The 26,120-nt window shown below is 39.0% G+C and overlaps 1 protein-coding gene and 1 long non-coding RNA gene across 2 annotated transcripts in view; one reads left to right on the top strand and one right to left on the bottom strand.

The window, feature by feature from the left end:
- Positions 1-9,503, top strand: part of SLC13A1 (solute carrier family 13 member 1) — a 50,293-nt gene extending 40,790 nt beyond the window's left edge. Inside the window, exons 12-16 of the mRNA XM_042018171.1 lie at positions 413-516; positions 1,434-1,543; positions 2,209-2,370; positions 4,602-4,739; positions 4,840-9,503. Of these exons, the coding sequence (XP_041874105.1) occupies positions 413-516; positions 1,434-1,543; positions 2,209-2,370; positions 4,602-4,739; positions 4,840-4,983 (658 nt within the window). The 3' untranslated portion in view covers positions 4,984-9,503. The remainder of the gene's footprint in view (positions 1-412; positions 517-1,433; positions 1,544-2,208; positions 2,371-4,601; positions 4,740-4,839) is intronic.
- A 1,248-nt stretch (positions 9,504-10,751) lies between these two features.
- Positions 10,752-25,881, bottom strand: LOC121659729. The gene is made up of 3 exons (XR_006014430.1): positions 25,760-25,881; positions 14,128-14,270; positions 10,752-12,422 (listed from the first exon to the last, which is right to left on the bottom strand). It is a non-coding gene; the product is annotated as an uncharacterized LOC121659729 (long non-coding RNA).
- Positions 25,882-26,120: the final 239 nt, after the last annotated feature.

Genomic DNA, 26,120 nt, shown 5'->3' with positions numbered 1-26,120 from the left:
TTTCTCACTGCCTCTCCTCAACAGGACAGAGGAGAAAATAAGGTCAAAAAGTTTGTGGGTCAGGATAATGACAGGGATAACTGATTGCTTATTAGTTACCATCATGGGCAAACCTGATATGGGAAAAATTATTTTAATTACCAATTAAAAATAGAGTTGGATGGTGAGAAACAAAGACAAAAACTAAAACCCTTTTCCCCCATCCTCTTTTTTCCCGGGCTCAATTTGACTCCTTCATTCCTTACTCCTCTACCTCTTTCCACCACACCTAGTGGTGCAACGGATGGGGAATAGAGGGTTATGGTCAGTCCACAGCAGGTCTTCTCTGCTAATCTGTCTTTCTCCTCTCTCCTCCCCTCCTTCTCCTGACTATATATATTTATATGGTTTTTTCTTGTTAACTTCTCCTTAGGTATAAAGGCTATATTACGGATTCAACAGCTGCCTTAGTGATAGGCCTCCTGTTCTTTATTATTCCAGCAAAAACATTGTCTAGGACGTCAAATGGAGAAAACAGTTGAGTATATTTTGATGTAGATTTTACAACAGTAAGGTATCCAAGTTGCTACTGTAAATGTAACTTATTGCATTGTTTAGAGGAAAGTTGTTAAATACTAATGCTAAAGTCTTTAGTAGAGGATATAAACCACTGGGCTATAAAGCATCCCTGGCCTGGAAATCAGTGCCAACAATTATGCAACGTGAGCAGCAGGAGCTAGTGCTGGGCAGGAAGCTGCTACCTGCAGCCCACGGACACCAATGGAAACCACCTTTCCACTGACTGCAATGGGCTTTGAAATGGGACTGCATGGAGCAGGGCTAGGCTTATGTTTTGAAAATGTTACTGCTTAATTATAGTACCCTATAAAATTCAAAACTACATGAATTCATTGTCATGTAATTTTTCCTCTTCAAAATGGAATTTTTGTTTAAAGTATACCTCTGGCTTGTCCTCTTTATGTATTCAGCTGTGCTGCTGAAAAAAATGGGATCTAGGGATTCACAGAGAAAGCAAGGTCAGAACCTAAATGAGTCTAAGTGAAACATCTAAGTGAAACAGCATTTGCTCAGTAATCTGTTTGAATAGAGAAGTTTTATTGAGTAAATTAAACTCATTGCTATTCTACAGCTGTCTTCCACATAGGGAAGGAGGGGAAAGGGGCCAATGCTCCACTGGTAGAAACTGTCGCAGCTCTAATGTCCCCAAGCCATGACAGTTGTCCCCAGCTAAAGGTCTGCCCCAGGAAGTGCAGGTTGTTTCTGTCAGAGACTTTGTTCCTGTTACAATGAGGTTTTTGTCTTTGAATTTTTCCCAAGTACTTCCTCAGGGAGATTATTTCAAGAGCTTGTCAATATGTTTTTAAATGTTGGTTGGGGGACTATATCTTTTTCTTATTTAATTTTTTTTCTCATTTAATTTTTTTTTTCTCTAGCTGTTTTTGGTTACATGCCACTGATTACTTGGAAGGAATTTCAGTCATGCATGCCCTGGGAAATAGCTATTCTTGTTGGTGGCGGGTTTGCGCTGGCAGACGGCTGCGAGGTAATGCAATTTATAGAAGATACTGAACAAATAGCATGACCCAATCAGGAGCAATTCAGACATGCAGTGAATTCACAGCTATTCTCTTGTTTTAGCAAGTTATTCTGTAGCAATATTGAACTGGATAAATGAGACAAATATTCAAGCTGTTCAGAAAGCAGGTTTAGAGAAAAAGAAGTTCCCTATGTCTTCCAAGATTATGCACAATGATGACTCCTGTTTCTTATTTAATTTAAATCTGATGGGGGCAGGAGTTGTGAAGACACACTGTTTCCAAAGCCTCAGACTTAATGTCACTGAGGTAATTCCCATGTGGAATTACTGATGGCTACTCCAATAAATCAAGCAGGTTTGGACCTAGACTCTGGTTATGAAGCCTAATATACTCATATTACCATTCTCTGATTAAGACTCCTCTAACCATCTCAGAGATGCAAATATAAATAAATGGAATATAGTTTGCATGGGCTCCTATAGGGCACCATTGAATTACAAAAATGGTCTTAAAAACATTTGGTAGGAATATGGAAAATATTTCCGATTTTTCTCTTTTACAAAAATACTTCACAATTAGCAGATGAGTAAAGTCCTGTTATACACCATTTGCTAAATATTCCTTTCAGTGACTTGCTAAAAAAAATCATGTTCTCACATTCCTCATGCAGGTTTCAAAACTTTCTGAGTGGGTAGCAAGTAAATTGACCCCTCTAGGATCATTACCCTTGTGGCTGATTATCCTGATATCCTGCCTTATTGTCACTTCAGTAACAGAAGTTGCCAGCAATCCAGCTACCATTACAATCTTTTTGCCCATACTGTCTCCTTTGGTGAGTATAACAAGCTTATTTTTAATCAGAATCTATTCTATCATCCATATAATAATGCAGCGGCTAAAAGAAGGAGTTTTAAAAAGTCTCAATAAAATACTTCATGCAGGTTTTTTGCTGTCCTCTATTGTGCATTGGATACTTGGTTGCTTTAGGTATTTCTAACAAGAGATGCTGAAAATTTAGTAAAATTACATAAAAGTTCATTTCATTATTTAAACCCAGACAGCAATCAAGCTCCACGCTCACTCAATCCCACACCAGTGGGGTCTTGAACAGAATTAGAAAGAGAAAAGCTAGAAAACTCATGGGTTGAGATAAAGACAATTTAACAAGGAAGGCAAAAGCCCCACGTGTAAGCAAAGCTAAACAAGTAATTAATTCACTGCTTCCCATGGGCAGGCTGGTGTTCAGTCATCTCCAGGAGAGCAGGGCCACATCACATGTAACAGTTACTTGAGGTAAGAAATGCCACCACTCCAAACTCCCCCCACTTTATATACATATATATATACTTTATATATATGAGCATGTTGCTATATGGTATGGATCTTGATCTGTTGGGGTCACCTGTCCTGACTGTGACTCCTACCAGTTTCACCCCAGCCTCCTCATCAGCATGGCAGTGACAAAAGTAGAAAGGGGTTTTTCTCTGTGTAAGTACTGCTCAGCCAGAAGAAAAACATCCCTATACTGTCAACACTGTGTTCAGCACAAATCCAAAACATACAAACCACTGTGAAGAAAATTATCTCAGAAAAATCTAGTACAGTTCAACATGGGAAAATTGATGCTGTTATTACTATTTGTGAATATTTGAAGCTCTTAAAAGGACAATTCTCTTAGGGCTTCTTCAGGACTGCATCTTCAGCAAAAATGGTTAACATTGCAGGTTGTCACAAAGAGGAGAGAGGGCTAATAGATGTGCTTTGTATGTACTTCTCATTTCTTCTGTCCTTAGATCAATTCTGTCCTTTCTTATCATCTTTATCAAAACATCTGATTCTTTCTTCGTCAAAACTTACTGATTGTCTTCTAGCCTGTAAATTTTCCTATTGGCCAGCCTTGACATATACTAATGTATTTTCTTTTTCAAAGAAATTTTACTCCTCTTTTCACGTAATTACAGAATCATTTAGGTTGGAAAAGATTTCTGAGATCATCATATCCAACCTTTGCCAACTAAACCATGACACTAAGTGCTCTGTCTAGTTGTTTTTTGGACACTTCCACAGATGATGACTCCACCACCACCATGGGCAGTCCATTCCAATGTTTAACAACCCTTTCACTAAATAAATTCTTCCTGATGTCCAGGAATTTATGACCTGAATGACATTACCTGATGACCTGAACCTCCCTTGGTGCAGCTGGAGGCCATTTCCTCTTGTCCTATCACTAGTTGTCTGGGAGAAGAGACCAACCCCCACCAGCCTCCTTTCAGGGAGTTGTAGAGAGTGATAAGGTCTCCCCTGAGCCTCCTTTCTCCAGGCTGAACACCCCCAGCCCCTTCAGCTGCTCCTCATAAGGACTTGTGCTTCAGACCCTTCCCCTGATCCATTTCCCTTCTCTGGACATGCTCCAGCACCTCCATGTCTTTCTTGTAGTGAGGGGCCCAGAACTGGACAAAGCACTCAAAGTGTGGCCACAACAGTGTTAAGTACAGAGGGACAATCACTGTCCTGGCCAAATCATTGCTGATCCAGGCCAGTATGTCATTGGCCTTCTTGGTCACCTGGGCACACGCTGGCTCATGTTCAGCTGCTGTTGACCAGCACCACCAGGTCCTTTTCCAGTGGGCATCTTTGCAGCCAGTCTGCCCTCAGCCTCTGGTGCTGCCTGGCATTGTTGTGACCCAAGGGCAGGATCTGGCATTTGGTCTTGTTGAACCTTATCCATCCAGCCTGTCCAGATCCCTCAGCAGAGCCTTCCTACTCCCCAGGAGATCAACACTCCCACCCAACGTAGTGTTATTCACAACTTTACTGAGGGTACGCTCAATCCCTTCATCTGAATCATCAATAATGTATTATATACAAATTCAATGCTTTTGCTTTTTGTGCCTGTTTAATATTCTTAAAAAATGAGTTACAGGAAAAGGTGATTGCTCATTGTTTAAAATGGCAGTTCTATTTATGTTTCACTTGTGTTAATACAAGAAGTTTGTATTTCTGTATTTAATTTGGCAAATGTATCCCTTGACAGCTGTATTCTCTTTCATTTTTTGGTAGGCCGAAGCCATTCACGTGAACCCACTTTTCATTTTGATACCTGCTACCTTGTGTACTTCCTTTGCATTCCTGCTTCCTGTAGCAAACCCAGCCAATGCCATTGTATTTTCATATGGTCATTTAAATATTATGGACATGGTGAGTTTTAAGCAAAAGTCCTAAAGGGGATATTTGGCATTTTAAAAACTTTCTTCCGTGTCTTGATGCATGTTTCTGCTTTCTTTTTCCTCTTCTTCAGGTGAAAGCTGGCTTGGGCATTAACATCATCGGAGTTGCTGTAGTTATGCTTGCAATCATGACATGGATTGTGCCTATATTTGATCTCTATACTTACCCAAGTTGGGCACCCAACATTCCATCTACAAATGGCACTGGGCTGTAAAAAAAAAAAATTGTTTCTTTTTTTTCTCATATGTGGTGAGTCACTTAAAATGCTTTTCAGTCACCACAACAATAAGGATCTACATTACTATAAATGCTGTATTTCACAGTCCCAGAGACTGATGATCCAGTCTGAGAGTCTAATCAGGAAGAGTGCTAGACTTTTAAAAGATCATAGTTAGATCAGGTTTCTAATCTACTTCAGCTAGTCTGAATTTTTATATCTTCATGTTATGAAGGAAAAAGAAAAAAGTGCATAGGCATTATCACTGACAACTTTCCCCATTCTCAGGGTAGCAGAACAATGAAATTTAGATTTTATTATTTCAAATACAAATCCTTGTTATTACTTGTTTGGGGGTTGTCAGAGAGAATATTGGTTTTCTGTTTTCTAGATTCAAACTGTTTGAGACAGTGTTGATCACAAACAAAAGATCAGGCAGGGGACTGTCTTGAACCCATAGTTTACAGACCTGTCAAAAATGTACAAAAAAATGGAGAAGAGCAGAATGACCACTTACACAGCACTTTATCTATTAAGCACCTTGTAACCTGGAAGGAGAATGCGTACTTAAGCACATGTTTAGTCTACGTCCTCCCAGGACCTCACTAAAATATGTTGTTGCTCTTGTAAAAAAAAAAATATATATATATTTCTCTGGATATACATACATTGATAGATCTGAGTTGATCTGTACAAATGGAGACTAAATTATCATCATACCTCTCTGCAAAAAGTAGAGATATATCCCCTTGAGGAATGAAACCGTAAGACAGTGCTGAAGATTTAACAGTCAATCTGTCAATCAAGTGCGTCTTCACCAGGAGGCTCATGATCTCTGCAGGACAGGTGGCAGTTTAACGTTACTAGACTGTGTTAATATTGTAATGTTCTAAACACAAAACAGTGCAATGTGGTCAGAATGTAAGTTGGAGTTCAAAGATCTCTTCAAATATGTTCTATTTGGTTGTTACACATTTTTCACCATGAAGACTATAGCCTTACCTGTTGTGAAGATCCACGATAATTTGTAAAGAGCATGTAATTAGTCGTCTGAATGAAAGCTGCATGTATTTAAACTGGATCATGCCTTGGGACATCTGTATGATAGCTGTAAACATCAATTTGTCTTTTAAAGATAGTGTCCGTTTTTCTTAAAAACAACAACAACCAAAAAATGCTTTTGTTTTTTCATTAATGGTTTACATTTATTTTAGGTAGTGCATGTTTAGAGATGTCAGTCATGGCTTCTGTAATGCCAGAGCGCAGTGTATAGCACTGTTGTAGATGTAGTTTGTTTCCTGTAGCTATTAGTTGCAGGTTCAGCTGCAGTGAATTATTAAAGAAGCACTTTTTCTTAATGAATGGTTCTCTATAAGTATTAGTGTAAGTATTGGTGCATGACACCATGCTTTTAAGCTGGATGGAGGCTGCTATCACAGTTTTTTATACAGTGGCAAAATAGGGCTATGACCATCACTGGGGCAATCAGGAGCTGCCAGTATACAAATAATGTTAACTGAACCCCTGCAGTAATGGTTATCATTACAGGTACACGACACTTCGCTAAATGAAGTCAGGTACCAGAGGGAAATTCTTATACAAGTAACCAATCCAACATACAAATTTTGGATTATATCATATGGTATTTTCCCAGAAGCATGTGCAGTGCAGGAGCTCATGGCTTGTTCAGGCCTTTGGTCCTGCAGGGATAGAGAGGAAGACCAGCAGAGTGCTCTTACTTTAAGGTATTACCTTCCAATTCTGTCAATAATTTCCCGATTATTCAAGGACAGTGGAAACAGTGAATCACAGTATTTCAAGTGGAAGGGATCTCAGAAGTATCCAATCTTGCTCAAAGCAAGGTTATTACTCTATTCAGACCAGGTTGCTCAGGGATTTGTCTAGTCATCTTGAAGCTCTCCAACATGAAACCCAACATGCACAATTTCCATGATTAATATTCTCCAGTGCTTTACTGTCCTTATGGCAAAATATTTTTTCTTTAAACAAATGAGCAAACATATTAATTTTAGGATAACAGACTCATTATTTTCCTTTTAGTTGGGATTTTTTTTACTTTTTCATGAACCATGAAAGAGGGAAGACAGTCCTCTTTGTGGCCTTATGGTTACCACTCCCACTGGATGTGATACTTTCAATCTCCACAGGTCTGCTCTGCAAAGCCTTATAATCATGTGACAACTGTTGTTCAGCCAAAGGAAATCTGTTAACTGCTTCTGAGCTGCCCCCGAGTTTTATTAATGTTCACAATACAGAATTGGCTGTTGTAACCTCAGCCTTGAAAATGACAATGAGGTCTACAGGGGTCCATGAATGCACTTATCCATTAAATCAGCCTTTGACACCAGTATTCTCTCTTCAAGTTGCATATCTTCATGGAAGAAAATAACCATTTTTCACCATTTAAGAGAATGCTTCAGAAGCTGCCGACCATAAGAAGTGATACAGTTATCAGTAAAGCTGAAGCTGTTTGTGCCAGTTGATTTTCAGCTGTTCATTTTCTTTACTTTCCAGCTTATTCATAAAATCATAGATAATATGACAACTAAGGCCTCGTCATATCTGAACCCTCACAGACCACAGAATTTCCCTAAACTATTTTTTCAGGGCAGAAATTTTGGTTAAGTATCTTAGTAAACAAGAAAAAAGAGTCAATTGTTTAATGAAGGATGCATTTTCAAAAACTATTTTCACTAAAATTGGCATATGCGATGGATAAGACACAAAGAGAGAAGGGAGAGATTTGTTGAGTAAAGTTGATCATCTCTTGGACCTTGTGTTTTTACAATGTGTTGAAATGAAACACAGAATTAAACATAAATTCACTTTCAGTGACCAGCATCTTGTGTCATAATGCACCAAATTAGTGACAAAAGTAAATGATTAAGCATGACGTTTTTGGAGACCCTATTTACAAAGAAAGCAGTTGTGAATAATCAAGTGGTAGTACTGGGAAAGTAGGGTCTCACCAGGATTTTAACTTGTTTTGCCAGAAGATTAGGGAATGGGTCAGACGCAATGTTTGAGATTATTTGTTATTATTACTAATTTATTTTAAAGCTTTTAGGAACATTTTAAGTAAAAATTAACAACTCTGCAGTGCAGGGATTAATATTGATATTATATTCCTCACCTGAGAGTGTTCAAATGGAGGAAAAAGAATTTCAGAGTGTGGTGATCTGTGTACCCAAGGAGTGGATTTAGCTCTGACTGCAGGCGTGGATCACCATGCTGATCACCAGCAGAAACACACTCTTCATATGTTGCTATTATATTCCTTGCTTTGACCAGAATTTGTATTAGGACAAATGGTGGAAATGCACCTGTAATTATTTTAAGAGTTGATTAATATATGATGACATTAACTATTTGTAAATTGCTTTGTTCATAATTTCCATATAAAAGGTGGGTTTTTTTCTTTGAAGCAGATGAATCTAATTAGTTTACTGTAATAGTACATGAGTAATATTTATGACTTTCTATTTATTTGTGGTCCCATTCCTGATGAATTAAAAAGAGCTTTTTCCCTATACTTCACTGGGGATATGTGCCAGGTCTTTGTTCTCCTTTTCTAAGGTCATGCTATATTTAATGTATTTTCACTTTGTTTTGGAAGATGTGCATTTAGATTACCAGAAACCACAAACCAGGTGTACCCTGGAAAAGTCTTCTTGACTTTTCTATTTTACAATCAGGTAGCCAGCTCAGTCTTGCACCATAAATCCCCTTATGTACTTTTAAAATTAAATTACTGTGTTTGTTTACTGCCAGGGTCTAGCTTGTTTAAAATCAACCAGCCTATAGCTCAAGGGCTCACTGAGGAGCAGTGCAGCACAGCACCTCAGGAAGAGTGTAGCAAAAAAAATCCTGGATCTTGCAATTCTTTGATTAGGTGTAGATCTCAAACCACCTCGCATATGAATAAAAACAACAAAAATACTCTTGTATGTTATGTGCAGCTGCTGGCAGGACTGGAAGGCTTCTCGAGACCCCTTAGATGTCTAGCAGTCTAGTCCTGCCCCCTCTCCTGACCTGCCCTTGGCAGCCCACAGCAGGATGCCACTAGTTCTGATGGTGACACCCTGCTGCCCCAGAGCACCTGAGGATATTCCCCAGTGGTCAGGCCTGCACATCTATTAGATCACTTTGCAGCTATTAGTTAGAAATTATAACTTCAGTTATCAGTTTAGTTCTCTGTCTCTGCAAAGTTCATTTGATGATTTATGGTTTTAACAATCACTTGAACTGAACTCTTGTCAGTGTTATTCCTTAACGCTTTTGCCTTTTGTTTCTGGCAGCTGATATATGTTATTTTACCTGCACAATGTTCAATTTCTGCACAACTTTCCTTTACAATAAAAATCTACTATTTTAAAAATAAGTATTTTCTGAATGCTGTACAGTCCAACATGTATTAGTGATAAACTAACAAGAGCTAAAATTGTGATCTGCAAAGAAAAGCTATTTGTCAATAAAAGTGCCTGAGATTTCTTAAACTGTTTTTATTGTTATATCTCAACACTTGATACACATGGCAGAGAAAATTACCTGCTGAGAATAATTTAAATTTTCTGGATATTGAAAAAGTCCACTTTTTAAGTAATTTTAAAAGCAGAAAAAGGTCTTTTAGCTTTGAAAAGCAGTTATAGTAAAAAATCTGTCCTCCGCCCTGTTCCTGTACAAACACAGAATAAATATATCACAGTCTCAAACTGTTTCAGGATTAATCAGAAATTAGAAAATCAGAAAGCAATGCATATACCTATGCAAAATAGCTCTTTACTGCCTGGTTTCTGATTCAGGAATAATCATTTTAGGTCAGGATGCTGGAGCATACCCATGAAGATAGCTGGAAGAGTAATTTCCAAGCATTTCATTTGGTCATCTTTCAGTGGAGGGCATCAGATTCTGCTGTGTTCAGTTGTAGCAAATGTGGAAACTTGAGTGCAAATTTCAGATTGCTGACCTAATCTTGCAAAGTATCTGTACAAGATGTAGGATAAAAGGTACCACAAGAAGTTTAAAAACCTAGCTGATACACCCAAACCATCCAAAATAAAATTCTAGTTAAAAGCATGGGCCTGAAACTCTTGTTCTCAGGCATCAATTCAAGAATGTTGCAGGGCATTTTTGTGCATCTTGCTTCCTTCCCTTAGAGATTTCCATTTTCATCCTCTAACATCCTCTAACAACACAGGAAGCATGAAAACTTCTTTTGTGATCCTTCCTCAAATGCTGACTAATTTGAACCCACAGCTTTTACATCTCAAGAGAGACCAGTGTTACCTGTTTAAGCCTTCTTCTGACAGACCTTGAAGCCAACAGAGGAAAATTCCTGAGCCCCAAAAAGAGAGCTTTATGCAAATAGCCTGGGCCATGAGCTGTGAGGGGAAGTTCTGAGTCTGGCAGCTGGGACCACAGTCACACCTGTGCTGTCTCACATTGGTACCCCCTCCAAGGCACAGGGAGAGACTTTCACCCTGAGAAGCTGATGATAAGAATGTTTTGCTGTAGCTGGATTATGGTCTCATACCCCACAGAGAGATACAGGCACATGACATTCATAGATACCTAAATTAGGAATCAATTTGAAAAATCTGAGAGAGTAATTTAATATTTCCAGGACTAAGCAGACAGGCAGATTGACAGATTTTTCTTTGATTATAGCTCTTTAGGTAAGTAATCATGAAAAAAAATAATTCAAAGCCTATGCTAAAATACAGACAGTTGGTTTTTCAGGCCAGATGTTTTCTTTAAAAACAAAGTCTTTTTATTATATTTAAACCAATATAATTCGACAGAGTTAGAGGCTCAACCTTTACAGTACACAGAGCATCATCGAGGCAAGTTGTTCTTCATCCTGAACATTGTAATTCATGTTATATGATGTCCATTTTCACTTGTGCTTATCATGAATGTAGATAGCAAAGCAAGCATATGTACTAAATCTACAAAACATTAGCATCCCAGGCTAAGTCTGGAATAACTAAGTCACAATAATTTGATAGTTTTCACTTCTTGGCTCAGCAGAAGTAAACAATGTTAAAGTCTCTTGTTTTTTATAGCACTTGATTGAATGCATAACAAATGGGAAAGGCATTTTCAAATGGGAAAAGCATTTTCTTCTCTCTTAGATGATTTCTCTGAACAACTGTCCCCTTACGTTATCTTGAAAAGCTCTGCCTCTTACTGCAAAGAAATAAAAAGAAGAAAAGAGAGAGGAAAAGAAAATAAATGAGAAGAGCAAGGGAGCAGGGAAGAAGGAGAGGAAGGAAGAGAGAGAAAGAGAGAGAGGGAGAGAGAGAGAGAGAAAGAAAGAAGCTAACCTACAATCTTCAGTTCTGAGTCTCACCTTTCAAAACTGGTAATGATCAGTGTACAAGACTGACAACTTCTCCTGACATTCTTCATGGATTTGAAAAGTTCAGTTTGCATAATATAGAAAACCATGTGGTGGCTAGTTCTTTCTTTAGATGCTATTATAATGCATCAGAGGAGAAGGAAATGGATGGCATAGATAGTACTATAATTTTCCCTGTTCTCACTGTGAAAGCAGATGGAGTTTTGCACCTATTAAGAACAATTCTTCAATTTCAATAAGCCTTTAACCCTTTCCTAGTTACACTGCATATTTTCAGTGTAACAATTACTGAATACATGGCTTAGGCAGTATCTCGTGGGTGACATTTTTGAACACCACTCTTGAAATTCTTAGGTGTGGAGTCCTCTTCATGTAATAGTGGAATATGACTAAAGCCTTATAACTAAAGCTGAACTTCTAGTGCCCTTTTGCAGCCACTTACCCTCTTACTCTCAAGTTGTATTGCACTTACAGTATGATTTTACAGACCACAAGGGGGAAAATAGATTGTGTTATACATGATGTCGACAAGGTCAATGAAGGTTATTATATGAAGCTGCCAGGAGCTTAGGACTTTTCTGCTTCTGCTACACAGCTGTCATTGGACTACATCACAGGAAACCTAAATCTCCTCCTAGCTAATCCAAGATGGAAACTTCCATCTGCTCTGATTCCCTTCAAAGGCAGAAAACTACAGTAGTAGACAGCTGAACTTGGTCCAGCCAAAAAGGTCTTGTGTCTATAATGCTCCCTCAAACTATGTCACAGCCAAAGGCAGATAAATGTTAGTTGGACCCTAATCCAACCTCTTCCCATGTATTCTACCTTGCATTGTCACCTGGGAGCACAGCTCCTGGGATTGCTCTCGAGGTTGTCTTCTGACAGTAGATACCCATACAAGAACCTTACAGTCCAAGGAGGCATCCTCAGCTTGGTTCAGCTTCTACAACAACCTCCAGAATGCATATCCCCATAGCACATCTTGGGTCTTCTTCCTTGTCCACATCTGGGAAATGTCAAGCTATCTCTGATTTGATGCCACTGAGCTGTTTTCCTGAAAAGTAAATAGGGTTAGCAGAAAAGCAAAAAATACTAAAAGAAAACAATAATGCTAGTTACTGCTAGCTACTGTACTGTGCAGGGCCCTAGTAAAATTGTGAGGGTTATTTTAGCCTAGCAAAGCAAACAAAAGTAAAAAACCTTTTCAGAGACTGGTGACAGACAACATTAATGGAAGGTTTGAGCTATTTAGCAGTGGATCAGAGCTATAGAAAATCCCGCTCATTTTACTCTTAAGAATAGCTGCAGTCCCTAGCAGTGTGATTACCCAAGGTTGTGAGCCACATCCTGCTGAAATCAATTTGTAAATAAAATCCATGCATAAATAAAATGACATCACTTGATTATTGGTTGCAAATTAAATAGAACTGTTTCCCAAGATATGTGCTCCCCTATGATAAAATGATGACTCTCAGCAGGACCAAGCAATAAATTTCCAGCATTATATTGGCTTCTGTCTTAATTGTGAAAGTAACTAAATATCAGTTGGAATGTGGAAGTGGTGTGGGCAATTTTTCATATTTTCCTGTGGCTACTAATACATCAAAGCTTAGCAATAGCAAAATGTTTTTGTAGGTACTTATTACTAAAATAAATAGTCTTTGTAATTTTGATTATAGCCAAGACAGTAAGGAACTTGTATTAACAATACTTGTAAATGCAAAAAGCACGGCAAAATAATTAAACATTTTGAATTTGGTTAACATATTAGCATTTGCAGGTGATAATGTAGCTTTTAATTTCTGGAGATACTACTCCATCTAGAAAAAAAAAAAGCTAGTGAGAAAAGAGAACTCCACTCAGATGAATGCCAAGTTCATCTACAGGAGTTTCAAGAAAGTAGACTCTGGTAGCAGAGAAAGTTGTATAATACAGATTCCAATCCATGACATATAATTTAAATTTTTCTCACATGAATTAGCCATGTCTCAACTGGAACCAGAGGACATGGTGACCAATTGATCAGTTCTCCCTGTAAAGGTTTATGTTGTGTCTGTTTTTAAGACGTTGAGCTGCTATTCTGTCACTTACTCAGACTTTAGCTCTCTAGACTGAAACAACTAACACGTTTCTGTAAGTTCCTGAGCATAATTCCTGAGTCATGGGTAGATAAGCACTGAGACAACTTATACTTCACCCACTACATGAGTCTGATAAGTTGTACTGCTCATGTAATTATCTGTATATAGCAGCAGTATTTCCTTTGTGAAGTTCAGTATCCTGAGTTCCCAGATGCCCGGAAAAATTGACAAAATTAGGTATGGAAAAGGTAATGTATGTTTTAAGCAAAGTGTAAATATTTAACTGACAAAGGAATGCTTTCACTGGCATGTCTGGCTAGTGGGTTCTTCATCATTAGACAGTTTTCCATTTCTAAATCATCTGAATATTTTATAATAATAAAATAATCATTATTTTTTTTAAACTTTTGTTTGTTTGTTTGTTTGTTTGTGCTTTTCTGGACAGTTTGTGGTATATTCACATACCTTGTGAACCCAGGTGCCCACAGAGGTGGGGACCTCTGTGGGTTCAATCTTATATAGGCAGGTATTCCTGATAAATCTAGATAAAGCCCCATCAGCTCTGAGTTCGGTAACACACACTCCTTTTCTCCTTTTCTTCATCCCAAAATGAAGGTTGTGTAATTTTTTAATTACTTTTAGAGAAGCATCTTTCTCTGCTTATGAACCACTACAAACCTTGGACTTTTTCAGTCCTACTGCTGTCCAGGTAAAAAGTCCTTAACTTCATGAAGTTAACTTCACTGGAATCCTTCATGAGGAACCTTCCTGAAATCTTTATCCTCACCAAGTTCATCAAGGTCAAGAGCAAGGTGCTGCACCTGGATTGGAGCAAACCCCAATATCAATACAGAGCAGGGGATTTAGAGCAAGCTTGCTGACAAAGGGCAATGGTTTTAATTGAAGGAGGGGAGATTGAGATTTAGATTGGATATAAGGAAGAAAGGCTTTATGAAGAGGGTGGTGAGGCACTGGAACAGGTTGCCCACAGAAGCTGTGGATGTCCCATCCCTGAAAATGTTCAAGACCAGGCTGGATGGGACTTTGATCGTATTTCAGAATATTTACTCAATTTAGCAATACAGTTTTGAATTCTAAATCTGTCTTTGGAGACTGTAGATTTTATTATATCATTCCCTTCCATGTTATCTAAATCACAGGTTAAACTAATGCTATAGGAACCCAGAACCAAAATTTTCTCCAAGGTAACCTAGTAGATGTATGCGCACTACATATATGCCTCCACTGTTTTTGGCAAATGACCCTTGTTTTTCAAGCACAGATTTTGAACACCCTTTATATGTGTTATACCAACACTATGTAATTTTCTTGTAGGTCATATCACTCTAAATTAATTCGGAGAATGCAGTGAAACAAAAGCCTTACTAAACCTAAGATTTACTTTACTTTTATTCCTTCTTCATCTACTAAACCAGTCTTGTTGTGTAGTCAGAGAAGGCATTGCTTGTCCTGGCATGACTGGCTTTTGACAAACTAGTGTTGGCTGTTTCTTACCAAGTTACTGTCCTCTAAATATTTAAAATTGGTTATTTAATTGCTAAAATAGCATTCTGTGTATCTAAGTGAGTTTGACACATTTGTTCGTTCTTTACTCATGTCAGACCTTGCTGTGTGCCATCTTCTCACAAAGAAGTGATGATTATTTAGAAATTGTTTCATGTAAATTCCTGAAGTATTCAAGAGGGAAAATACAATCAATTATCCCTGGTCTGAGTACATGGTACCTATCCAAATGTCCTTCACCTGTTCTTTTACTATTCTGGATTGCTTCCCATACCCTTAATAATTTCCATTTATTGAGCATTTGGTTGCAACTGACCTTTTATATGAAAATTGAAACAGAAGTAAAAGGTCAGAAGATTTTGTCTTCTTGGTGACGTAATGAATTACACCTCTTACCCCATAAGCTATGGCCTAGACTTTATATTCCTTCAAGTTCATTTGTTAAACAATATTCTGTTGTATCTTTTATGTTCTTGACTACTTAAAATGCATTTTGAATACTGGCTGTGGAGGATTCTGGAAAGACAAGAACCAATAAGCAGCTACCAGTAAGCAGTCCTAGTTCACGGCTTCTGCTCAGCTTGCTGTCTTTGTGCGTGTCAGGCAGCAGAAATGTGTCCATTATCAGATAACTAAACTTCAGCACCCTGTAATTGCAAAAAGCATGGGAGCTCAGACATTGTTCCCTTTATGAGTCTGTTCCACAGATATGCACAAAAATGGAATGGGTGTGATTTGTCACTAATTTTTCAAGGCAGACAGAAGGTGCCTACATTCAATTCAGCTGAGAAAAAATAAATTATTCTCTGGATTACTTCATGTTTAATATTTTACATTAAGCTCTATGCTTTTGTTTTTACTCCAAATATGGCAGCCACATGTAATAAGCTATGGCTTTTCTTTATCTAATTTCTTTCTTATTGGGCCACCCATGATAAAGGAATCTTGCTAAAATGGAAATAGAAGAAACCTTATCAGTGTAAAGAGACACATAAATGGGCTTTTTGTCACTTCATGTTTTTCTGCTTCAGGATGTACCTTATTGAGCTAAATATTCAGGAGCACGTTGGAAGTTCTTTAAATATCTGAGCAGAAAATTGAAGGCATCTACATAGGATGTAATGGAGTAGCAGTTTTGTCTCTTTTATTTCTGAGAAGTGTCTGTATGTATCCAGGCTTTGCTGACTTCACACAACCTTGCTGAAGTGCCTCCAAGAAGCAAACAATGGCATCTAAATTATTTAAGAAAACATTCACAGCACCATAATGAGTACTAACCTATCTCAAGAATAAAGGTCAGTAAATCTATCAGGGTCCTTGAGCTTTGCCTTGATGATATTTCCTATTCCTCTAACTAATTTCCTTATTATTTTTAAGAAAGGTAATAGAATTTGACCTGGAATTTATTAATGGCCTATGCCATTAATTAGACCACAGGTAGCAGTTAGAAAAACACAAGAAAGATAATACTAAATAATCATACACAGACTTTCTCTAGTTTCAGTTTTAATTGGCATTGCCTCAGCTAATTACAGTTAAGCGAAGCTAATATGCAACATTACATACTCAGCTATAAATATATTTGCATCAGAGGCTTTCCATGGATCTATGAAAAAATAATAACTGATATTCATGTAGCAACATAATAATCACCACTCAACTCTCACTAGGAAAGAGTTTGTGTATAGAATTTGAGTGTAGTGTCTAAGAGAGGACCATAAGATAGGGGCCATGGGCTTCTCTTCACTGCTGCCTCATTCTAACTAGTAGCTCCACCTTCGTGCACTTTTTTTACCAGTACTATTGAAGATTATGGAATAAAAACACCCTCACATTCTTCTAGGAGACTGCTGACTTTCAAAAGAAGTTGCTCAATAAAATCCAAGATAGAATTAATCTTTTTATTGGAACAAGGTGAAAAACCCAGAGAAAATGCATGGTGTGTTGAAATTTTCACCATATTCTTTTGTTAAACTGTGCATACTCAAGTTGAAGATGATGTCATAATACTGCATATTTCCCAGTGTATCAATAGCAAAGTCAAATAAGGTTAATTGTTTCCCAGACTGAGAAATAGTTGTAGGTGAGAGAGCCTCTTCTTGAGACAGTAGAGCCCAGTGAAAATAGACATGATCCTTAGAACTCACAGTTTAAAGCTAAAGAAGTTAAAGAAAACCTCAAACAGTTGAAGAAAACATCAAATTCTTTTCATCATCTAAACCAAGGAACTTTGTAAGCTTCCCTAATGGATGTCTTTCCCAGCTCATTCAGTTTCCAGCTACTTTTTACAAAAACAATCTTCTCCTCTGTTTCGTCACTCTCTTTTTATCCAGAAAGAAGTGTTCGAGCACATGCACAAAGAGGTGGCAAATGTCTAGAGAGCCCTCAGGAGACTGGATTAGGTTTTGGCTGAACTGGTACAGATGTTCACAAAACACCAGGAATGTTCTGTTGTACAGAAATGCCACATAGTGAATAAATCCCAAATTTCCAATAGCCCTAACAGCTGTTTGGTCAACGTTGCTTTTCCTTTGCCAGCTGGCATCACGGCAAATCCCCCACACAGACAGGAGTGCTAGTATGCAGAGATCAAAAGAAAGAGTTATGACTTATTTAAGACCCTCTCTTCTTGAAACATCCATTGAAGACACAGCAGCAAGAGAACCTGGCCATTGTAAAAATAAATATCTAAAAGGGTCTAATATGCAGCAGACTAAGACACATACCTGTTTATTCACAGAATATAATTTAATTTAATAGTCACATTTTGTGACAAGTCACTGTCTTTTTACCATGGGAAGAATTACTGCTTCCTGGGAATTTAAGATTGTGCTATTTGTTAGTCACTAAATAGAAGTACAATTTATGTGACTTACAGAACTTAAAGCCTAATGGTGACTTCAGACCCAACAATATGTCTTGTCTGCCCTTAAAGACTCTAGGCATATAAATTTTCCCTTTAATACATTTGTCATAGGTTAGCAAGCATAGTCCCGGAAGGGACGTCCTTGCTAAGGGGTGCTTACAGTTTCCTCTGGGAACTGAAAGAACCTATCAGCTGGCCAGTTTGAATATGGACAATTCTCTAAGCCACTTAAAGTTGTGATCACCTCTGTGATCCACATTTAAGAATAGGCAAACTCCCCCTCCAAGCTCTCTCTCGTTTCCGGCACTGGGACAAGTGGCTGCAGGCCCCGTGTGGGGGCCAGCGGGCCCGGCCAGGCCCTGCTTGGGCCAGGCCGGGCCGGGCCATGGCCATCCTGAAGCCGATGGACCTGTTCCAGCCGTGGAACCCCCCCACTGCCTTGCCGTGGGCAGCCGGAGCGGCTCGGCTCTCCCCCCTCTCCACTGCGATAAGAAAAATTCAACATTCCAGCTGCAAAGCTACAAGGCCGAGGTGAGATTAACCCTTTTATTGCTGTGAAGAGCTGAAAACCTGAGGGAAGAGAGAGAGGAGATGCTTAAAGCTGAAATTCTGTTGTGAAGCTATGATATATCAGAGTATCCTGTTGTAATTCCATGAAGATATGGGGGGTGGAGTGTTCAACTCGTAAGCAAAAGCACCTGCGCTGAGATAGGCAGATGCTGACGCAGCTGTAATTTCATGAGAAGTTTGGACAGGGAGAGATGAACCAGATGAGGACTTTTGCTCCAAACGGGAAAGGAGAAAACCTCAGTCCGTAGAGATGAACCAGATGAGGACTTTTGCTCCAAATGGGAAAGGAGAAAACCTCAGTCCCTAGAGATGCTCCCAGAGATAGTCCTAAAGATGAAGATGATGAAGACCCTTTGCTCCCAGGGAAGGAGAAGGGCCTCTGTTTTTGTTTCTGAACGGCTCAACCTTAAAATTGTACCCCAAAAAACTTCAAGAGTGGACCCTCGAAAGCAGTTGCGGGAAAAGCTGCAAGTCGGGGGAAAGGACTCACACGCAGGCAGAGAGACTCCTCTTCCTAAATGGACTGAACAATATTTGGAAGTGGGCGGCTGTCTCGTTGTGATAATGTTTTCATAGCATGAGCAAGAAGAGACTTCTCTTTCTAAATGGACTGAACAAGGTTATTATGGAAGTGGTAAACAGACTGAACATCTTAAGGGTTGTCTTTTCACATCGTCAGTGGGAGAAGGGAGGAAGGTGGGGGGAGGGGGAGAGTTCTGAAGGTGGTATAATTTTTTTTTCTTCTTTTAGGTCTGTTAATAAACTTCTTTATATTCTTTCAAGTTTGGTGCCTGTTTTGCATTTCTCCTAATTCTTATCTCACAGCAGATAAACAGTAATGAGTATTTTGGACCAAACCACTACACTAAATTGGTGTTTCTGCCCGGTTACAAACCGAACCCGCGACAACATTTAACACAAACAATTCTTGCCATCCATGGACTGGATGCTGGTTGGAAAGATCATGGCTCTTTCATTGTTCTCTGTTCACCTAAGGGAAGATATTCTAAAATGTGAATTTTCCTGGGATGAATTAAAATGTTGTGGTAGAGTGCATTCTTGTTATCCTAGTCATTTGGGTTGAAGCTGGATGAGAAAAGTATTCTTTCACTTCATAAAAGGTAAGGGAAAAAATGTATCTGCTGGAATTTATGGTAAGCAAATGACAAATGTGAAAATCTAATAAAGTGTTCCTAACAAGATGGAAGAACTAAAGATATATTCACAGACAGCATCTCCAGGAATCCTATTCTGAAAAATTATGGCAATGAAAAATTTCCATAACAGAAGTGCACATTAGAACTCCCTTTTGTTCTGTTGTCTTTATCAAATACATATTCAAAAGTGAATTATTATCCAAATGTTAGACTGTAGAGAGCAAAACAATTTTGCTATCTGTTTAGCACTGAAAAAAAAGGGGAAAACAGTATAATCTATGTATATCTTCAATACATATTGGTAAAATTATATGTTTGAATAAACTTCATACAGGTGTCTTTGAGAAGCAGCAGGATAGTATTTGTTGCAAAGCTTGTCAAACTGCTTATCGCTGTCTTGTTCCACTACGCTGCTGGGTATTCTGGCTTGAAACCAGGACACCATGTCCTTAAAATTACCAATGTGTAAGTGCTTTGCTGGATAGTGGCCAATTATACCAGGCAAGATAAGGTCCATTGACCTTTTAATGTTGCATTTGTATAGATAAAATTTAAAGATAACATCAGCTGGATATACCCAAGAGTATCTTAATTCGTCCATCATATTTGGGAACCTACCCAAGTGTTTTTCTTTCTCTCTGTTATGAATAGATTTACTCTGAACACCATGATATTTATTTATTTAAATTCCACCTGTCCTGTAGGGGATCCAGCTGTCTGACAGGATCAGTGCTTTAAAAATAACAAGCCTAGATATCTGCAAAAATAGATATTCTCTTTCAGTAGTAGTGATGATATTTTTAAGCTCCAAGACCATCTAACTCAGGGGTTTTTTTGGGTTGTTTTCTGCTTTCCTTCATGGCCATGGAGAGTGCAGTTACATAAATGAGTGGAAAAATGAGGTAATACTTTTTCAAAACTTATCTAAAATCTCTAAAATTATGCCAGAGGCAATTATTTTCCTGTTTTCCCTTTTCTTTGACTCTCTATCCCTCATGTGTCTTCAGATTTTTTTTTTGGCTTGGCCAACCTCTGAGCTGCTTCCATGCTTCATGCAGACAATACACTAAACCAAAATTAACCCGAACTGATATTTAAATGTTTAATGACCTGGATCCAGAGGCACGTATGAGTTTCTGCTACATAACCCCCAAAACAATGCATTTCATGGTAGGGAGCTTGAGAGATAAATTTTAAATAAACAGGGGAGTTTGGGTAATATCATGGACTATCCTTGAAAAGGATGTTCTGGTAGAGTCAAATTCGAGGAAAGGATGATACCAGAATTGGAATAGAAGCAAATAGTTCTTGCACATTTAATTTAAATTTTATAAATTTAAAAATCAAGATTGCTTTTCCATTAGAAAAGTTCAAAAGACCATTAATGTTTGCCAAGGAGTATTTTCCTTAAAAGTTCATTAATACTTGTGATATGCCTTAAAGAAAAAAATAATGTACACAGACAATTGGGATGCCATCTCCAAGTCCTGCTGATGTCCATCAGCAGTGATGCATTCAATAGGACAGCCTTCCTGCTCCCAGGCTTCCTGAGACTCCTAATGTGGCCTTGGAGAGATCACTCAGCTTTTGCATGGGCAGGAGGAAACATTCTCCATGAGCTGCTACCAATGACACATAATAAATGAACAGATATGTGAGTACATGTTTAGACCGTTGCAGTGTAACCACACTGGTGTTACAGAGGTCCACCTGACCTTTCTATCACAAATAGATTAATCAAGAACAGCTCAACCATATAAAAATGTTATCCCTGCCATGCAGCCAGGAACCATGCTGTCTGCAATACAGTGATCAGTCGAATCAGTTCTGTTGAAAATTAAAACTGCCTGAAGGCAGCTTTATTTCATCTTAATAACTTTTTAATGTCTTCATATAAAAAGATAGAAAAATTATAGAGAGAGACTATAGGCATGCTACTGGTTTTAACTGAGTTTATTTAAAGCAGTTTTGTAGCATCATTTGGACATTGGCCCCTTATTTACATGTACAAAGTAAATAATTCACCTTTAAATCCAGAGCTGCTGATCAAAGGAAATTAAAATCTGAGGTTCACCAAGTTAAAGTACAGGCTTAAGTAGGAGCTGAGACATTTAAAATTCTGGTATTGAAATAGAGAGATACTTTTCTTGGCATGAAAGTCTTTGCCCTATGTTTTAGCCATCTACAGTAGAGGTCTTTGAATTAATCCTCTTTCCTGGAGCTCCTTCCTAGTTGCAAGGGAGAGAGAGAGAGAGATGCCCCTAGAAAAAGATTCATTTGACTTAGCAGCTATCCTACAAAGCACAGCTTCTGCCCTCTGAAATGACTCCTTCTAGAGGCAAGGGAGAGAGATCCACTAGAGGATGCTTTGTACAAGATGTTTAACAGTAAAATTCCTAAAAGTTTAGCCTACTTCCAACTATTTCCTCAAGCTATTTATCAAAAACCTCCACAAAACATCAACTGGTTAAACCTGGTGACAAATGTCAGGGTTCCCCCCAGCTGCTGGCAGGTGCAGAGGATGGCTGTGCAGTGCAGACCCCTACCCCTCAATACTATCAGATATGGCTGTGGTCTGGAAGCAAAACTAATACCTCTAGACTTACTGGTTATTGCCTTCTCCATTTTTTTGCTCTGAAGCAATGCCACACATATGCTCCTAGGAATGCCGCAGTGGTACAGTGATACAGAGCTTATTACTGGGTCTTTATTAATCCCTTTTAGAAATTCCTTTAGGGTATTTTGTACCTTAAGACAGGTTGAAGAAGCAACTGACAGTCAGTAAACTATGGCAATTTTCAGGGAGTCTGTGACTCCTGAAGTGATCATTGTCAGTTGGTTTAAATTACAGAAATCTTCAGGCTATTCTGTCAGTATCTGGATTTCTTGGGTTATGAGAAAAAAATCATGGTTATTTTCTCCTCTGCTCAGCAAAAGAAAAGGAAAATTTATCCCTGTAGGTTAGGTTAAGACAAGGGAAAAAAAGGAATAAAACCAAAACAACTTTCTCATTAATTTTGTTCATATGAGAAAGACATCAAAATCCTAATTAATGATGTTAGAATCTTTTAGATGTGGTCTCCAGGGCTGTGGAGAAACAGAAGAGACAGAGATGTGTATGGCCTCATACAATTCACACCAAGGTCTCAGCTTGCTCTGAACACTATCCCACCAATCCTGATTCACAAAGACAGTCCAACAGAGGAATCCGAAAGTTGTTACTGATTTTTCAGTGTTTCGTCTCAAGTTTTTAACCCATAGGAGGGCTATAACATTACTGAGAACATGAAGACATGGTGGGATGACTCCTACGATTGTAGTGTTGGAATGGAAGGATACAGCTATTTAGGAAGGACAGGCAGGGGTAGTGAGCAGCTGGAGGGCCTTGAGCTTCACGTGGGAATAGAAGAGATGATTGAGAGTTTGTGAGTGACGATTAAAGGGAGAGCAGGGACAGGTGACATTGTAGGGGAGTCTGCTACAGGCTGCGGGCTGCCCGACCAGGAAGGCTGAGTGGATGAGGCCCTCTATGGACAGGTAGGAGTGGCCCCACACCCACAAGCCCTGGTCCCCATGGGGGACTTCAACAATACTTGTTGAAGGGAGAACACAGCAGGACATAACTTATCCTTTTCCAAGTGACAGAAGAGCCTACAAGGAGAGGTGCTATGCTGGACCTTGTTCTCACCAACACGGAGGGAGCGGCTGGTGGGGAATGTGAAGATCAAGGGCAGACTGGGCTGCAGTGACCAAAATAGCAGATAGCAGAGATCCATCCTAAGATACTTGGGAGAGCAGGGAGTGTGCACAGCAAGGTCCCTACCCTGGACTTTAGGAGAGCAGACTTTTGCCTCTGAAGGGATCTCCTTGGCAGATCCATGGGATAAAACCATGGGATAAAACCCTGGAGGGATGAAGGGTCCAAGAAAACTGGCTGATATTCAAGGATCACCTCCTCCAAATTCAGGAATGATGCATCCCAGCAAAGAGGAAATTGGGTAGAAATGCCAGCAGGCCTACATAGACAGTGATCTCCTGATCAAACTCAAACACCAAAAGGAAGCCTACAGAGGGTTGAAGGAAGATCAGGCAGCCTGGGAGGAATAAAGAGAAACTGTCCAAGCAGCTAGGGATCAGATTAAGTTAAAGCCCTTACAGAATTAAAACAGATCATGGATGACAAGGGCAACAAGAAAAGCTTCAATAGGCACATTGGTGGTTAAGGGAAGACTAGGGAAAATACAGGTCCTGTCCGGAAGGAAATGGGAAACAGGGTTACCTGGGATACAGAAAAGGCTGAAGTACTGAGAGTTTTTGCTACAGTCTTCACTGGCAAATGCTCCAGCCATGCTGCCCAAGTCACAGAAGGCAAAAAAAGGGACTGGGAAAATTAAGAACCTTCCACTGTGTACGAAGATCAAATCTGAGACCATCTAAGGAATCTGAAGGCATGCAAGTCCATGAGACTTGATGAGATGCATCCATGAGTCTTGAGAGAACGGACAGAGAAAGTGGCTAAGCTACTATCCATCACATTTGAGAAGCTGCGGCATCTCAGTATAGAAAGAGGGCTTATGAGAAACATGAAGAGAAACTTTTTACCAAGATCTGTAGTGACAGGACAAGGGGCAACACTTTTATCCTGAAGGAGGTAGATTTAGATTAAACATAAGGAAGAAATTGTTCACTGTGAGGGTGATGATGCATTGTACCAGGCTGCCAGGAGAAGTTGTGCATGCCTGTGGTGGCCAATTAACCCCCTAATTCTGTATGTTCCCCCTGTTCCCCCCCCTAGCCTTGGCCACTCCCTCAGTTTCTCCCTATTTGCTCCTGTACCCCAACCCTGCCCAGGGACCACCCCTGGGCCCCTGACAAAACCATCCTGCACTCAGAACATGCTGTCTCTCTACCTCTGAACATCATGGGGACAAGATGTGATTAAAGCCATCTCAAACCCTCATGAGAGACCCTTCTCTACCTCCTTTACCACCACTGCATTGTAACGCTGCTGGCTGCCCGAGCCAGATCGCGGGGCTGTCCCAAATGGACTCCGGGATGCGATCAATCGCACGGCCCTAGGAAACACTCGCTGAGCTTTCAGGGAGCAGCAGCCTGCTAGGCAGAGTCCAGTGGTTACAACACGTGTCCCATCCCTGGAAGCATTCAAAACCAGTTTGGATGGGGACCAGGGCAACCTGAACTAGTGGGTGACATCCCTGCCCACGGCAGAGGGATTGGAACTACATGACATTTAATTTGCCTTCCAATTCAAACCATTCTATGATTCTATGACAAGGATCCCATGAAATTATATTTATAAAAATTAAAAATAAATGTTTGAAATATTTTTTGATTCTGTCACCTGACTTCATTGTATTCTGTAATATTCTCCCAGCAATTTATTTAGCCGTAAGCATAAACTATGAACCTGCTCACTGAAGAGCTCTTAATAAGTGCAAGTGACAGAAAGATAGAAGGACTCAGATTATCTGACCAGTTCTTTTCTCCACAGAATATGTAATTCTAATTTTAAGTCATACCATACTTTTTGGATTTGTTTTTCCTTCACAATTTATTTTTAATCCCAGCTCTTTCAGCTTGATCTGTACAGATATAAAACAAGGCAGATGCATGAGCTTCCTCCTTATTATTCCTTAGCATTCCATTTGAATATTTCCTAGTGTAGAAAGTAAGAGCCAACAATGAAATTTCAATGCAGGATTTCACAGCACTCCTTTGGAAAGATGATTAATAACGGTTGTTGAAAGTACAGGATATGAATCACCCTCTATGTCCTAATGATTGGCTCTGTAAGAAAAAGAAAAAATCACCGCACCAGGGGGAAAAAGTGTTTATAAAATTATTTAAAGCAATCTACTTGCTGACTTACTTAGCTAGGTAATCACTACAGCTACGGTCTAAGGAAAGAAAGATTTCTGGCCCAGTTTAAAAATATGAATTGATATCTCAGAACATGACTTCTGAACAGAAAAAAAAGATTTTGTCTTTGATTTATCTTAGATCAATAGTGAGTCTCTGACTAAACACTGCAAAATAGGTATTATTGGGCATACTGTGATACAGCAATTTGTGCTTGCTTTTCCTTTGGTAATAGGTCTTATCTAGAAAAAAGTAGGGATGAACATATTCAATTAGCTTTCTAAAATACAGTGTCATTATTTAATTCTCCTACCTTTATATCCATGGACGTTTTCCCAGTCATTTTTAGTTACTGCCTCCTGTGGGCTTGTGTAGCAGACATGCTGACTCCTTAATTAAAATTGCATGCCAGGAAGTAAGTAACTGCCAGCTGAACGCTTGCCTCCTACTGCTGCATTCTGTCAGCTCGGGGATGGTTTTCTTTCTCCTCCCCTCTTATTATTTTTTTAAAGAAATGTCAATTTCTGTTTCTGAAAGTAAATTTGTGGAAGTCTTGAAATGCACTTAATCTGGTGTTCAAATCTAGAAAATGTTGTTATTTTTTGTGTAGAAGAAAAACACAAGCACATTAAAAGGACGAAGTCAGTTTGATAAGTCTGAATAACCCACAGACC

Source organism: Corvus kubaryi, unplaced genomic scaffold, assembly GCF_017639235.1.
Source record: "Corvus kubaryi isolate FWS band 111438036 unplaced genomic scaffold, C.kubaryi_AGA036_p1.0 137, whole genome shotgun sequence".
Classification (NCBI taxonomy): Eukaryota; Metazoa; Chordata; class Aves; order Passeriformes; family Corvidae; genus Corvus; species Corvus kubaryi.
Note: the sequence above shows the minus strand (reverse complement) of the source record. Positions and strands in the feature narration are given on the sequence as shown.